Genomic DNA, 15,154 nt, shown 5'->3' on the forward strand with positions numbered 1-15,154 from the left:
GCAACGTCCACTATTTTGCCACTGAATCCCGGAGTTATACTGAATGGTGACAACGCCTTCTCATTTAGTTAATATAGGTAAAAAGTTCATGTGGCCACATAATGGTGTTTGAAATATATGTTGGCATCTTCACCAGAGATGGTTGCTGGAATTCAATTGTAACCCCAACCTCCTCCATACCATTGCAATGCAATGTGTCATGCATTTATTATAAGTGAAAACGATATCAAACTGTTAACGAAGGGTATAATATAAATCTGCAAAACAAAAAACCATGTTTGTTGTGTATGAATTGTTTATTTATGTATTACACGTTATTTATACATTTAGAACTCTTTTGTGCATTTTTGAAACGTTTGTGGATGTAAAATTACAACTCAAGTTAACAAGTCTCTCTGTATTTTTGAAGAGTGTCAAACATTGACTTTGTTTCTTATTTTTCCTGCGAAGTAGTTGGAATTGAAACATTATTTTTTACAATTTCAAGAAAAAAAATAATTTATACACTTAGAACTCCAGTTTTCCGGTATTTGTAAAGTTTCCTTTCCAATGTAAATGATATGTGCATCAATTTACAAGCATTAACTAGCAGTTTACAGCACACCTAAACTTATTATATTTTGTATTCCATTTTTTATTTGTATACATTTATTAAATTATAGTGCAATATTTTGTTATTGATACCATTGTAGTATTTAGTTAAAACTTCTCTCCAAAGTCTACTTATTGAAATAAAGAAGTCTGATACAATTATCGATATTTTTTAGTCGTATATGTTCCTATTTTGGTCTTTTAAAAGGTGGAGATTTATTCTTCACATGATATTGCGTGGGTTATGGTGTGTGTGTGTGTGTGTGTGGAGAGAGAGAGAGAGAGAGAGAGAGAGAGAGAGAGAGAGAGAGAGAGAGAGAGAGAGAGAGAGGGGTGTTTGGTATATCATGCCTTGTACTCTTGGCTGTAAAATCGCTTCTCCTTGGATTTGGCGGACTTTGATAATTCTCTATCGATGAAACAAAATGGAGAATTTTGTACGTATTCGTGGGTAGCCACTTTGTTTATGAAAAAAGCTGAAGCTCATGATTTTAATTTTAATGCATTTTTTGTACTCGTATTTAATATTTAATTCAGTCGGATATTGATTTTTGTTATATATACCCCTCACATGGACGATTCCAGACGCATGGCAAGCTTTTTGATGGCCTACATTTGTCGATACCATCATTGGTCGCCACGGTTATATAGGCCGTCCAAAGCCTGGCTTCAGGGTACATTCATTTGTTCCAATAAAACCTTACCGATGCTCTGAATTTATGTAATGTTATACATCCAACTGATCCAGAACAATCCATGCCTTACTTAGCGTAACGGTATATCACTTGGCCATGCAATATCTGAACAAGGTGTCGCCACAGATCCAAGCAAAATAGCTGCAGTGAAATCATAAAACGCCCACGATCTCTCAACTAAGTACATGTACATGTGAAAAAAAAATCATTATCTGGGTTAAGTTTAATAGTAAAATGTCTGAAAAGAGGTAGGTCGCCCTTTCCGAATAGTTCGCCTACTCAATCGTTTTAACAGGAAGTACAACTTTTCTATATTAATATGAACATACACTGTATATACCTTAACTTGAGCCACAAATTCAGGAAATTGACATCGATAACTCGTCTGAACCCCGTGTAGAGTGTTTATAGATAATGATTATGCGCGGATCTAGAGGATGTCGGGTGGTCAGACCCCCCCCCCCCCCACCAAAAACTCAGTCCCTTCCACACTAATGCGTTAATTATACAGACAGTGTCGTACTATATATATACCTGTATATTGTTCCGGGTATGTTCATACAATGTACATGTGCGCAGTATACATGTATACATGAGGTGAGGAAGTATAAAAACTTAAATAATTAATGATACTTCTTGTGGGGAAAAACCCTACTTACAATTCGAACCTGCAACCCCGCCATAAATTAACAAGCACATCTACACTCTACTATCAGGCCATTTATACAACAGTTATACACTAAGTATGATACTGTCTTTTCAATATATGTTGTGCTATAAAAGAATATCTAATTAAAGTACGTCAATCCAAATACATGTATTTGATCAACTTTTACAAAATACGGACTTCTGAATTCTCTATCTCGATTGCAACTTGACTTCTTACATTCAAATTTTGGTCAAACAATAGCAATATCCAAGTTAACTATTCTAGACATTAATATTAGTAATTAGATTTGAAAATTTTGAGCTTTTAAAAGTAATTTAACAAAATGTTGTAAAATATTGATGATTGTTTGATTTTATTAAAGTGCTAAATAAAGTATGCCGTTTATAGTATTCCAGATGTGTCTGCTATACATGTAAGCTTACTAACCTGTATATTTATGTACATGTAGTTACACATAGCAGTATTAGAGAAATTCATTAACTGATCTGTACGAAACTTTGAAAACAATGGTACTTTAAAATTTTTATTCAATGTAATAAACAAGATCATGAAAATTAAAGGATATGTTCTACTCCAAACCTAGCACCCACGATTACAATGTCGTACTTTTACCTCAATCACAACGCCTGCCATTCAATATTCTTGGTCCTTTTGTCTAAAAAGTGAGCGATATCGTCATGATATACGAGTACTGTCCCTTGGTATGTATGCTGTTAACTACTTGTATATTTAATTTACGTTTTAAAAAATATGAATACAGATACATTTGATATTATCAATGTTTTATAACTGGCGCAATATTTGTATCCATGCTGTTTCACAAACAAGTGACCACTTTACACTAGCATCTTTTTTTTTAAAGAAAGCATTACATACCTTGGTTTCAATCACTTTTTCTTATATATAACTAACTCGTACATAACTATACATGACACAATCCACAACCCGCTTTATAATGCAGAACATTTTCGTACTGTTAAATATTGTTCACAATTATTCATACCTATTTGTAGGACAAATTCCACATAAATTACAGTTGACTTGACTGGAAGAGAGAGAGATAGAGAGAGAGATGTGATATTACTAGAACTTAAACACTTAACAATTTCAACCCTTAGAGATATGGACAGATATAGCCTGGGGAGGATCTTGGAATCAGTACAATTTCTCATAGGTAATAGGATTAATATGATTATGTTTCTCTGATGTAACAGTATCCCTGTACCTTCAATTTGTATTGTTATTATTTTGCAAGGTATTGTTAGATATACATGAATAAATTCAGAATTTTAAAATGATGTTTGATGCAACTGCAATAATTTCGAACTATAACCCTGATTGTTTATCCTTATCCACCTGCAACTTTCATTAGCAAGACACACGCAGCAATGTAAAGCGGAAAAACTCAAATATTTTTGTCATAAAAATGTCTCGTTTAGATGAAGACAATTTTTATATAACCATACACTATTTTTCAACAAAACAAAAACAAAAAAAAACTTTTATTAGCAAGACACTCATAGCAATGTAAAGGGAAACAACTCAAATATTTTTGTCATAAAAATATCTTGTTTTAATAGATGAAGATATTTTTATATAACCATACACTATTTTTCAACAAAAACAAGTATTCATATTGCACATTTTTATACACATTTGGTTTGTAACACTTCATATACAAACAACATTTTTGTTTCTGTAAATGGAATGGCTCCAATATTGGACCCCCAAAAATGGCTGTCAGCTGACACAAAGTTTTCCATACTCCAGAGGAAGTTTCAACCCAACCACAGGACCAACAGCACTCAGCCAGGAAACAATGTAATGTCTGAAAATTTAGAAAGTTCAGTTTTTCTGACCTTTCACACCTATTGGAGGAATGTTGAACATGCATTGTATCAGACCTGTACCAAATCAGTAACAAAATTCTTTCTCTTTTTATTGGAAAATTTAATAGACTATGGAACATTTGGCAAGAAAAATAAACATAACTGATAGGTTTCTTTAGCAAAAATAAAGTATAATGTCACAGAGGGGTTTTTACCATTTTATTTTCTTAATTTTTAACTTAAAATAGAAAAATTGAGTTATTTCCCTTTTTATATAGCAAAATAATTAATGCCGCATCATTTGACAAAATGGCCTTTTGTGTAAAATTTGTTTTCATTCCACCTTTTATATTTTAATACTGACCTTTTATCTGTTAGGACTGGAGAGTTTTTCATCAGGTCAGCTGTATGACATGGATGTAGGTAATAGAATGGACGGCCAAGTAAAGGGTGTTCCTAAGTTGATCATCAAAAAACAAAATTATTGAAAGCCTTAACTTTTCCTATCAAATTTTGTGAATTGGTACTCTGTTTAAAGTCAAATATATTAAAACCAGTATCAGAAACAAAACATTTTGTATTCATTTGTAATGAGAATATACAATGTGTACATCAAATAAATGTGCTTTGAATACATATGAAAAGTTTACCCACTTGTTGTGTAATAAATGTCCATCTTTCTTCTGACAATCTCTCTTTATATACATCTGGCACCCTTTTCCAGATTTCCTCTAAGGCTAGAAGTTTTCCACCTTACAAAGTTAATTACAGATACAAATGTCTTCACTATACATTTATGATTAAACTGTAAAATTATTTTCAGATACATTTTCCTCACTGTTATGGTATAACCGTATATCCATATGTTTTTCCCTAAAATAATAGAGGAGATGATATAACTAGATAAATGTAAACTCTAATCATACATGTATGTTTTAAAATATAATTTGTATGTATGGTTTTTCTCCATTCTTTATAAGGTTTTTTAATAAAAAAAAAAAAATACATACTGTTATTAACTGGGTATTAATTTATGATCATAATTAACAATTTTTTATTCCCTTGGATAGGGCAAGGCCAATTCATTTTAACAAACATTAAAGCCCTTCATTCAAGCCCAAGGTGGGTGGTTTTTTTTTTGCAAGTTAGGTGGAAATTGGCCCAGTGGTTTTCCAGATGAAAATGTGAAAAGTAAATCAACACTCGAGACGACAATTATGATGATAGACGCTCAAATTTTGATAAGAAAAGCTCTTTTGTGCCTTCCTCTCAGGTGAGTTATCAAGTGAAAATTACATTATTCTTATTGATGAAGATGAACAAATTGGGTTTTCTTAAAGGGTCCTGGACACGATTTGAGATCAAAATTTAAAATTTTATTTGTTTAGAATGGTTAAAATGGGTACTTTTAATGCTTTATCAAATTTGAAAGACAAATTTTGAGTAATAAGCAAGATACAGAGTAATCTTTGAAAATCTTTGAAAATCTTTGTTTTGTAAACAAAGCTCAAGCTTTGTTATTGGCTTATATATGTGTTTTATTGGTATGAGTTTCAATCAAATGTTGCTTTTTCTGTTTATCATATTATTTATGAACACATTGAATCAGTTTACCTTGTTTGCCACAAGTCATTTGGTCAAAGAAATGGTAATTCCTTACTTTAAATTATTTGTAAACAAATATAAGACTACTGCTTTGTTTACACAACAATGACTTTTTACCTCTGTATCGCTCTAAAACTTGACTTCTAACATTCAAATTTTGGTGAATCATTCAAAATGAGCAAGTAAACCATTTTATACATAAAATAAGAAAAAAAAAATTCTGATAAAAAATAATGTCAAAGTCCCTTTAAATATGATTTTTATAAAATTTGTTCTGTTAAATTATTTTTTATTTAAAAATCAAATTTACTTCCAAATACAGTAAAAAAAAAAAAGGAATTTGATATATGTTGTATGAAAATCAAATCCTTTTGGTCGAAATCCCAGTGTACACAGGATTAGCCCAGTGTACACGGGATTAGCTACCTTGTGTGTGGGCATTGAAGTACAGAACTGGCACACCATAGCTGGGGCTATACAGGATGTGATATTCATAAGTCACGACTTCCACGTCAGAATTCCCTCTGACCTGGAAAGCTGCAGCATCTTCCTCTTGCTCTTCCATTAACTGTAATATATCATTATCACTTGTTTAATAACCTCTCCAATCAGAGCTTTAAAAACTTATTAACATCATAACAGAAAAATATGTTCACAAGACTACATTCTTGCATTTATTAACACTAAATTAAATTTCTATTTCCATTGTCCTTTGATAACAATAATATACCATATGTTTTGATTTGAAAATCTTATTTAGATTGCTATAATAAAAGGAATTCATTTAATGACAAGTTTATTTCAGAATTTGACAAATTCAGCTGTAATTACCAAATTCAAATCTAACAAGACAGACAGGCAATAGGAAATACAGGTGTCAAATCACAAAAGGCACAGAGCATTATTTTGGGTTTGGTCTCAGCTCTCATTTTGAGTATATACTAAAATGAGTTATCCCTCTTCAAAGTTTTTAAACACAGAAATGGTTTCTGAAAAAGTTTTGTTTTTAACTGCAATCTTTTGAAATAATTACTGATAAATGCAACAATTCTTTAGAAGTCTAGCTACTGGTAAGTAAAAGTATTATATAATATCAGGGTTGTCTCCAAGACCCGGGAGGCGGGGAATTCTCCCACCTATAATGCCTTAATTACCTGGCTATTTTTGCATCTCAAAACAATGTAGCTATATGCAAGACCCCCAGACCCCCTTCTACTTCTCCATTTCCTCCTTCTACTTCAATTTTTAGAGACAACCCTGATAATATACTTGAAGAAACGTTTAGAACTGGGACACTGTTTGAAAGCCTAAATTTTGAATTTCCTCAGAAAAAAATTTCTTATATAAAAGATTCAAGTAAATAGTCTTATTTTGTTATTTATTCAAAACTGACTTAGATTAATCACGGAATACAATGCTTTTACTAAAAGCAAGACTTATGCCAAAAACACTTAATCAACTTGTAGATCATTTGAAGTTAAACTTGTTCCAATGATATTCATGTAAAGTTTATTTTTTAATCATTATTTTTTAATACATGTATTACTTATCTATCAATTTTTTCAAATTGTAAATCTAAAGAGTGTATTTCATGTACATACTAGAACATATATCTACTTGTAGAAATATATTGTGATAACAATTTTACTCAAGAGCCCTCAAACTAAAATCATGCATGCCTTTTTTTTAAAAAGTGATTTACATGTATGTTAAACATATAGTGTTGTGTTAAAATATAATAACCATTGAATACATATATGTATACAATGTTTATAGTAAATCATTTTTTTTTTCTAAATAGACATGCATATACAAATAGTTATAAATATTCTTGATGTGCTTTTGATAAATAACTATGTGTTTTATTCGTATTTTTCCTTATCATTTTTTACGGACAAACAAACCAGCTTCCAAAAACTAAAGCAAACAGATTGTCGAACATTAAACACAAGAAAAAGTAATATCTATTCTATAAGACTATAGATAAGAACAATCAACATGTATCAACCTCTGTGTTTCTGATAACATCGTCATTCATAGTGGATTCTTTATTTTCTGTACTCAAAATAAACACTTCTGTCTTTTTTGCGAATCTTCTACCATCCTGTAAACAAAATAAAGAAATTAAAATTCAGTGAATTTTTTCTTTTAAACATTCAATGACTGCGTAGTTTTTCTGGTTACGCCCCCTTTGTCTGTTCGGGGAGTACACCTGCCTATAATAAACCCCGAGGAAAGCGAAAACCTTTGTGTCGGATACAGCGATGTGCCAAGACATTGTTTCGTCCTGTTTTTGATGGCAACGTATGGTGAGTATATTGAAATACAACAACATAACGTACTTTGGTGTTTACGATTGTCCATTTACTGTCGATTTTACTTGAAAGTGTCAGGAAGAATATAATGCTGTCCCAATATTCGTCTTCCGAAATTGAACCTGCCGCCATGATGGCAGGTTCTTTTCCGAGGGAGGTAAAGAGAATTACCAATACACATGTCGGTTCACGGGGTCAAACATGTGTAATCGTTTATTATTAACTTATTTTTCGATTTGTTTTAATATATCGCTATCAATTTTTTGTATTAACATTATTGGTAATGTGTTTTGCTATTTTGACCATCTAGAGAGAAGCAAAACAGTACTTAACGTGGTAGGCAATAAAACACATCGAGTTTCCTTTTTGTGCCTCAAGTGTAGATTCGCAGTTTCTAGATCCCCATATTTATTGAGCAAAACTGCCTGGAAAGTAGGTCAGGATATATCTCTACTATTTGAAAATATTTCGAAGTTGACAGGAAAGTGAATTTGAAGCTGTAACATGTGAAATGATTTTGTGTCATTCATATTCATTTTTATAAATAAATTTACATTAAAATACTTATTAGTATATTTTATTCATTTAATAAAGATCATATCTGAAGATATTAATTTTACCTGAAAAAAAGTAAATTTCATAAAAAGCAATTTCTAAAAATTTGACTTAATATGTTATTGTTGATAGCCCTAATTAAAAAGTTACATTCAATCTAATTTTGATTTAAACAACAATTAAAAGTGAAACGTGAATCCATCGGCTCTGCTTGAGTCTGGGACAATAAACATGGAAATATTTTAATAATGGGGAAATAAATGCATTTTAGTTTATAAAACCTCCCACGATTTCAAAATTGATTTACATACTTTAAAATATAAACCAATTTAATTTTTTACTATAGAAACTCTTTAATGGTCAAAGTTTTTTTCTTTTGTTTACATCTTCGCTGGAGAAAATATCTATAACTTGATAAATTTGGCCGCTTGCCAGCCGGTCTTTGTCGCTGTAACACACACATTTCTCAGTTAGTTGGTTTCTAGATCTCAGATTCTGCTATAATTAACGAACTAATCGTAGAACGCCTTTCTTCAGTTCTACTTGTGGTTGCTATAGTGACGGGGTCAGTGTCGTCCTTGATATGTTGACAGGTGCGTGACAGTTCAGCTCCCAGCATGTACTCGAAGGGGAAAGGATCCACGGTACCCTCGGATGCCCAAGCTCGCGAAAAGTAAGTGGATTTTATTTTTTTAGCATTCTAGACCATATAAGTGCAATCTAAGAGAATATTTCTAGCCGTTGCAGTTTTTCCCTCGCGCTTACAGGACGCGAAGCGAGTATTTTCCACCTGTGCACAAGTGATGCCCCATTCAAAATGGCTGTTCCCGTTATTAAACATACCCATGTGTTAGCATCGAAGACCATGTGGGTCTTAAAAACAATAGTCATGTACCTCCAATTTCCAATTCCTTTATGTGTTCAAGCCTTCAGTTTATCTATAATTGTAAACATGTTCATCGTTATTCATCAATACAGATGGTTATAAAAGGAGAAACATGCTCTGCATCCAAAACAACTTGTACTTTCTTTTTTAAAACCATGGCCTAAAATGAACTTAAGCCATCAGCTGTTGATTCTGTTGTCGACTAATATTTTCTCTAACCTATTCAGATTTGAAATACTGTTCATAGAACATTTTCCATCCACAAATCTGAAATATACTGATGATGTTTACATTTTTTTCTGTGTATATTGCAGGTTAGCCCTCTATGTATATGAATATTTATTACACGTCGGAGCACAGAAAAGTGCACAGACATTCCTATCGGAGGTAAGTGGCAACATCTACAAGAGCACATGTCAGATTAATGTGAATTTTGAAACAGGTTACTAAACTCTGTAGAAATGAGATTTGTCCCTAACTCAACAACTCGATGAAGTAAGCGATTAAATGCATCAAGTTGGTGTTTCTACGGTAGTGTACAGTTTTCCAAATTGTACATCAATAATTGACAGGTATGGGGAAATGTGTGCAAGAGAGAAACTTTGATTAAAATAAATGTGATTTAAAGTACAATTGAACACCATAACAGAATGTTAAGTTTTGGACATCAAATAAATTATATTCAGTCAGTATTGATTATTTCTTAGGAATACATGTAATAAGGATTATGAAATGCTGAAACGTGGTAGATTATAAAAATGAAAGATGTTGTCGTCACATACACCTAAGATTGAAAAGAGATGTTGGTAATTCGGACATCATAGTCGTTATATAGCAAAGTTTACAAGTGTCGGTTGGGTTGTTGGATAATTTTATATCAAAGATGAATTCAAAGACCTATGATCATAATATAACAAATTCCCCCCCCCCCCCCCCCCCCACCCACCCACCCACTCATTTCCTTTACTCATAAAATAATGCAAGTGTTGCACCATTGATTATACTTGTCCAATATTATTATATATCCAAAGATTAAAATATAGATGGGGCAGTAATGGCAGGCAGCGCCTTACGGTTAATTATGGAATAAGATTTGAGACTTCATAATGAAATAAGATTCAACACGAATCCCTGATAGTTTCAACTGCTGAAGCTTAGTACATTTAAATGTTCTTGAAACTTGGAGAGATTTAGAGGATCACGATTTAAATTTCATGAGATAGTGTGCTGAAATTGTTGAATAATAATTTGAATTTTGTATTTTGCTCAGCGCTAAGCTTCAGATTGTCAATCGGTAAATACCTAAAGATTGGTTTATTTGGGCTTGATGTACAAAAAGGATTGTTGTTGCATTGAACATTTGAAGAAAAGTATGTCAGTGATAGTTGTTAATTGAGGACTGGTGTAATTAAATTGAATGATCAATAATTTCTAAGAGATAGCCTTACTAAGTAACTAAATTCTCAGTCTTTCTAAATTAGCTACTTGATTCCATGACTGATCTGTTTTAAAGTTAGTCCTATTGGGAATGATGGATGATTTTGATATTACAAAGACTTCTTTATGAACTTTGATTTGGTAACTTCAGAAAGAGATGTTTTTTACAAGGGAAACATCAGTAATGTTTGGGTATTTCACTTCTAGGTGTTACATACTTTCTCAGTATTTTCACTGTATCCAGTATATTCATGATTTAATATTGATGTATTGCCCAATTAATACAATTTCGTTCTTGCTTTCATCAAACTTGGTTAAATGAAGGTTAACAAGATAGTTTTCTTTATCAATTTATTGAATTTGTTAGGGATCTGATAGCTTTACAAAATACATGAAAGTCTGTATGAGTTACTCAGTGCCCTCTCAAAGATTCTATCATGTGATAGAATGTAGAAATTTGTTGAAACTTTTACAGTTTTGTATTAATATCATCACACAAATCAGAAACGGAGAAAAAGGTGTGATTGTGACTTGCTATTCTATATCTACCCCCTCAGAATAGGAGATCCCCAGATCAGTTACCAGTGATCCATACTACCATTGTCCCAGCAAGATTTATACCAGTGTTTAATAAATGTAGTAGAATTAAGGGTCCACCATACACCTGGGAAAAGTTCTGCCTACAAGCCCATTCTTCTAAAATACTTAAAGATATGGATTTTTAGCATGCGTTTGACTTGAAAATGACCCAAAAATTTCACTTTTTGGGGAAAAATCAACTTTTTAAATTTTACAACTGTTCCTGAACATAAAAATCCCTGCAGTATTCAAACTCAGGACCTGTGTGTTGGTAGACCAAAGCAACATCCACTGCACCACAGAGATGAACAACAAATTTTGGTAGTATAAACCGATTCAAAATGCGCTAAAATCGCCATGTTGTGATGTACTATCATAGTAAGTAGAAAGCACGGGGTGTTGAGGATCCTAAGTTCCAATAGTTTGAGCAAATCAGACCCCCTCCAAAATATTTTCATTCTTACATTGTTAAATATATATCTACATCAGCTTTGTTACCCTCAAGATGCCTGTCAGATGGCGAAGCTCTGCTTCTGTAGAACTTTGAGGACAGATGTACATGCAACTCTATCATGTTCTGTTTGTACATATTGTGTACCTGTTTATACTTCTCTCCAGGTAGTAGACTATATATGTCTCACTTCTGTTGTGGGGCTTTAGTTATAATATATAATATATAATGATGTTGCAGTTTCCAACATATTGTGGTTTCACTAGGTCATTCATACAGTATTCCTGGGAATGGTCTTGTTACTTATTGGAACTGTTTGTCCATTAAGAAAATATATATTGCAAGTTAATAGTTAATTTTGGTAATTCTGTGTGCAGTTCTGTGTGATGCAACTTAGCTTTAAGAGAGAGAGAGAGAGAGAGAGAGAGAGAGAGAGAGAGAGAGAGAGAGAGAGAGGAGAGAGCAAGCTTAATGTTTCAAATGATTTTTAATCAACTAAACTCTAAGCTGACAGAATGGGATAAATGAACTTTGCAAAGAAACATTGGCCAACCACCAACTCCCCCAGTGTTCATTGCTCCCTGGGTCCCTCTTTGATGTGGTTTTGGGACAGGAATGTTCTTTTCATTCATTCAGCTGTCTAGTCTTTTATTATGAGTTCATAATTTAGCAGTGTATATTGTAAATGGGACTTTTGAAGAAGGAAATGAGAAAGCATATATCTGAAGAAGTCTTGCAATTTTTGTGCTGGACCCATATATGGAGTGGCCTTTTTTTCCTTCTTTTTTTTAAGTCCAGAAGTTGAAAGATGTTAAATAGATTTCTTAATATTGATGTTATGAAGTATGTAATTTACAATTCCATTCTTAAAACAGCATGTAGAGCTGCATATGTTGTGTTAGTACTTTTTAAAGTACAGGATCTAAGGCAATGACATCAAAAGTGCTATTGGTAAACATTCTTGGATTTTCCACCATGATGGTCTTAGGGAGGATTTAAATTTTGTTTTATTTTATTCACATTTTAAGAAATTTCCTTTGGGTCGTGTTTTATTCATCAACCCTCCTTTACAACATACACCCTCCATCTCCATAATGACCACCAAAAGACAGACATGGACAGTCTTTTTGGAGGCTTCTATCACCCTCTTTTTTATTCAGGATGGTTTATAATCAAAAGTTGCGGCAAATTATTGGGTTTCCCTTTTTGGTAGTTACATGGAAATACCCATTAGCTCCAACTAGTCCTTTTTCCACTCATTTTTGAAGAGTCGAATCCCAGAACCAGGAAATGCAAGTAGATCTTCTTTAGTATTTTTAGATCTTTAGATGTCCAGTTGAAGATAGTTTTTTTTTGGGGGGGGGGGATTTTTAAATATTTATATATAGTTTGTTAGCAAGAGGATGAAACTGAGGGAAATTCCAATTCCTTTTTAGTGTAGTAGACTTGCTTCCTTTTCTTAGCAGGAGAAGGTCACAACATCCTGTTTTTCTAGTAATCATAAAGATTCTAGCGATTGTTGAGTATGTGTGTGTTTTGAGAAGAATTAATTGTTTGCTGTATTAGAGGAGGGGGTACATGTAGATACGAGACAAACATGTGTTGGCCATAGAAAAGTAAAATATATATGTTTTTGAATTCAATAGTCATAAAAAAAACTTTTTTAAAGGAACTAGTATGAATTGATTTTAAGATGAGGTAGAATTAAAGACACATTTTTTGAAATAATGAGAGAGGAAGTTTCTTCCCAAGCTAAATGTGGATTTTTTTTTTTAACCGATACATACAAGATCCGAAAGGTAAAAAGGTCACAAAGGTATGTGTACATAATATGTATAAACTTCCAAGCCTCCTCAGCGCAGGCACACTTGATGCACCTCAATGCCGCAGATTCAACTGTGAGCTAGTTCCAGGAACCGCATACCCCTCTGCATTGTTATCTAGCCAAAGTTCGGGAAAATTAGAAAGTGACTTATCAGTCAAAAGAATACATGTTTCATGCCATTCTTAGTATGGAGCACCTGATAGGGAAAGTTGTAGTGGGTCTTCACTTAGGAAAATTTTACAACAGATTGATTTTTATTATCTGAATGTATGATTTTTAAATATAAAAAAAAATAAATTCTGAGGCAATCAGACAGGGAAATCAGTTAGAGCTGGTTAAAAAAAAAAGTGCGTCATGTTTGATGACACTGAACAAACACATCACTTTCACCCATGCAAAATGTGTCATGGTTGACTGGCTAGGATTGCTGTCTGAACAGGCCTAAGGACATGTCTACATTGTGTGTGTGTGTAACATAGATATGGAGGGGACACACATGGTTACATGTGCTTTGTCTGCTTGAAAAAACATTAACAATACATACACATACGCACACGCTCGCACACTCACTCTAGCACACACTCTTTAATGAACATTTGCTGTTGTTGGACTAGCATTAGTTATTGATTGGGACTTTAGAACTAAGGGGGAAGAATGCCAATAGGTCATTTCTTCGTGTGGATAATAATCAATAAAAGTTACAACTTCAGTAGCAGGTACACTGTAGGAACATCTGGCCCTATTATAAATCTCAACACCCTCAGTGTGTCCCCACTCCTAGAGCTTGGGACATTCAGTCTGATATGGATGCTGTTGAATTTTTCTTGTCACTCCCCCATCATGAGGCAACATGTTGATGCTCTTGCATCTAAGATTTTTATTTTCTATTTATTACCTCTTATAAACCTTGGTTTGCAAGTCTATGCACATGTGTAACAACATCAAGAAATTTTATAGGTAACATGCTTGTATTAAGTGTGTCTTAATGTGATTATAAAAAACCTGCTTACTACACACCCCTTCCATGTTCTATGGGTGACTCTCCCTCTTCCCTCTCCAATGTCACGGCACAGGATGCTGATCTTCTTTTATCGATATTATTGTCTGACCTATAATTTCATTTCCTGCATTAAAAAGGCTTAAGATATGTGTTAGATAATTGTTCTTATGGTAGTAAGCAGTTACTCACTTTGTCTTTGTGAATTTCTGTTCACAATTCAGTTCACAATATTGGTTACATTTGTGGTGTGAACATATTTTATTGCAATATTTTACAATGGGATTGGACACATTTATGAAAAACTTAATTCTTCATCTCCTTTCTTATTCATTGTCCATCTTATGCAATTTATTCCTCAAGAATCGGTTCATATAAAATTTATTTTTGGTTTGAAAATATGGTTAAAGGATGTTTTTGTCTTGAGAAAGTTCTTCAAATAATTTGAAAAATATGCTTTTTGACCTTGACCCAGAAAACTTTGTCATTTATTTGGCCTGGGGAAACTCCCAGACATATTGCAGCACATCCTTTTGAAATCAATGCCCGCAACAATTTCATTGCAAGAAAGTTGCAGAAACAGGAAAAGGATAGGTAATAAGGTACATGGCTCACTTTATGGAGAAAAAATCAATATTTCTCTTAAAACACAAGATACTGAAGATAGTACTTTCCTTAAATTGGCTTATTAGGACTCTTAAAAATGAATTTTTAATATG

The 15,154-nt window shown here is 32.9% G+C and overlaps 2 protein-coding genes across 19 annotated transcripts in view; one reads left to right on the forward strand and one right to left on the reverse strand.

The window, feature by feature from the left end:
• Positions 1-3,586: 3,586 nt before the first annotated feature.
• LOC105335109 (ubiquitin-like-conjugating enzyme ATG10) lies at positions 3,587-7,882 on the reverse strand. 3 transcript variants are annotated; one of them, XM_011438842.4, is made up of 6 exons: positions 7,733-7,882; positions 7,399-7,494; positions 5,817-5,958; positions 4,440-4,537; positions 4,150-4,241; positions 3,587-3,784 (listed from the first exon to the last, which is right to left on the reverse strand). In XM_011438842.4, exons 1-6 carry the CDS (start codon positions 7,835-7,837, stop codon positions 3,697-3,699), a joined length of 621 nt encoding a protein of 206 aa, XP_011437144.3. In that variant the 5' UTR covers positions 7,838-7,882; the 3' UTR covers positions 3,587-3,696. The 3 variants fall into 3 exon arrangements, with proteins under 3 accessions (XP_011437144.3, XP_065922331.1, XP_065922330.1); XM_066066259.1 differs by having other exon boundaries at positions 7,607-7,745; XM_066066258.1 differs by lacking the exon at positions 7,733-7,882 and adding an exon at positions 7,636-7,683.
• Positions 7,554-15,154, forward strand: part of LOC105335111 (single-stranded DNA-binding protein 2) — a 45,951-nt gene continuing 38,350 nt past the window's right edge. For 13 of the 16 annotated variants that reach the window (XM_011438844.4, XM_011438855.4, XM_011438847.4 and 10 more), the window contains exons 1-3: positions 7,554-7,699; positions 8,854-8,933; positions 9,461-9,533. In XM_011438844.4, the coding sequence (XP_011437146.1) occupies positions 7,697-7,699; positions 8,854-8,933; positions 9,461-9,533 (156 nt within the window). In that variant the 5' untranslated portion in view covers positions 7,554-7,696. The remainder of the gene's footprint in view (positions 7,700-8,853; positions 8,934-9,460; positions 9,534-15,154) is intronic. The other 3 variants (XM_011438848.4, XM_066066257.1, XM_011438854.4) reach the window with 1 other exon arrangement.

Source organism: Magallana gigas, chromosome 7 (assembly GCF_963853765.1).
Source record: "Magallana gigas chromosome 7, xbMagGiga1.1, whole genome shotgun sequence".
Classification (NCBI taxonomy): Eukaryota; Metazoa; Mollusca; class Bivalvia; order Ostreida; family Ostreidae; genus Magallana; species Magallana gigas.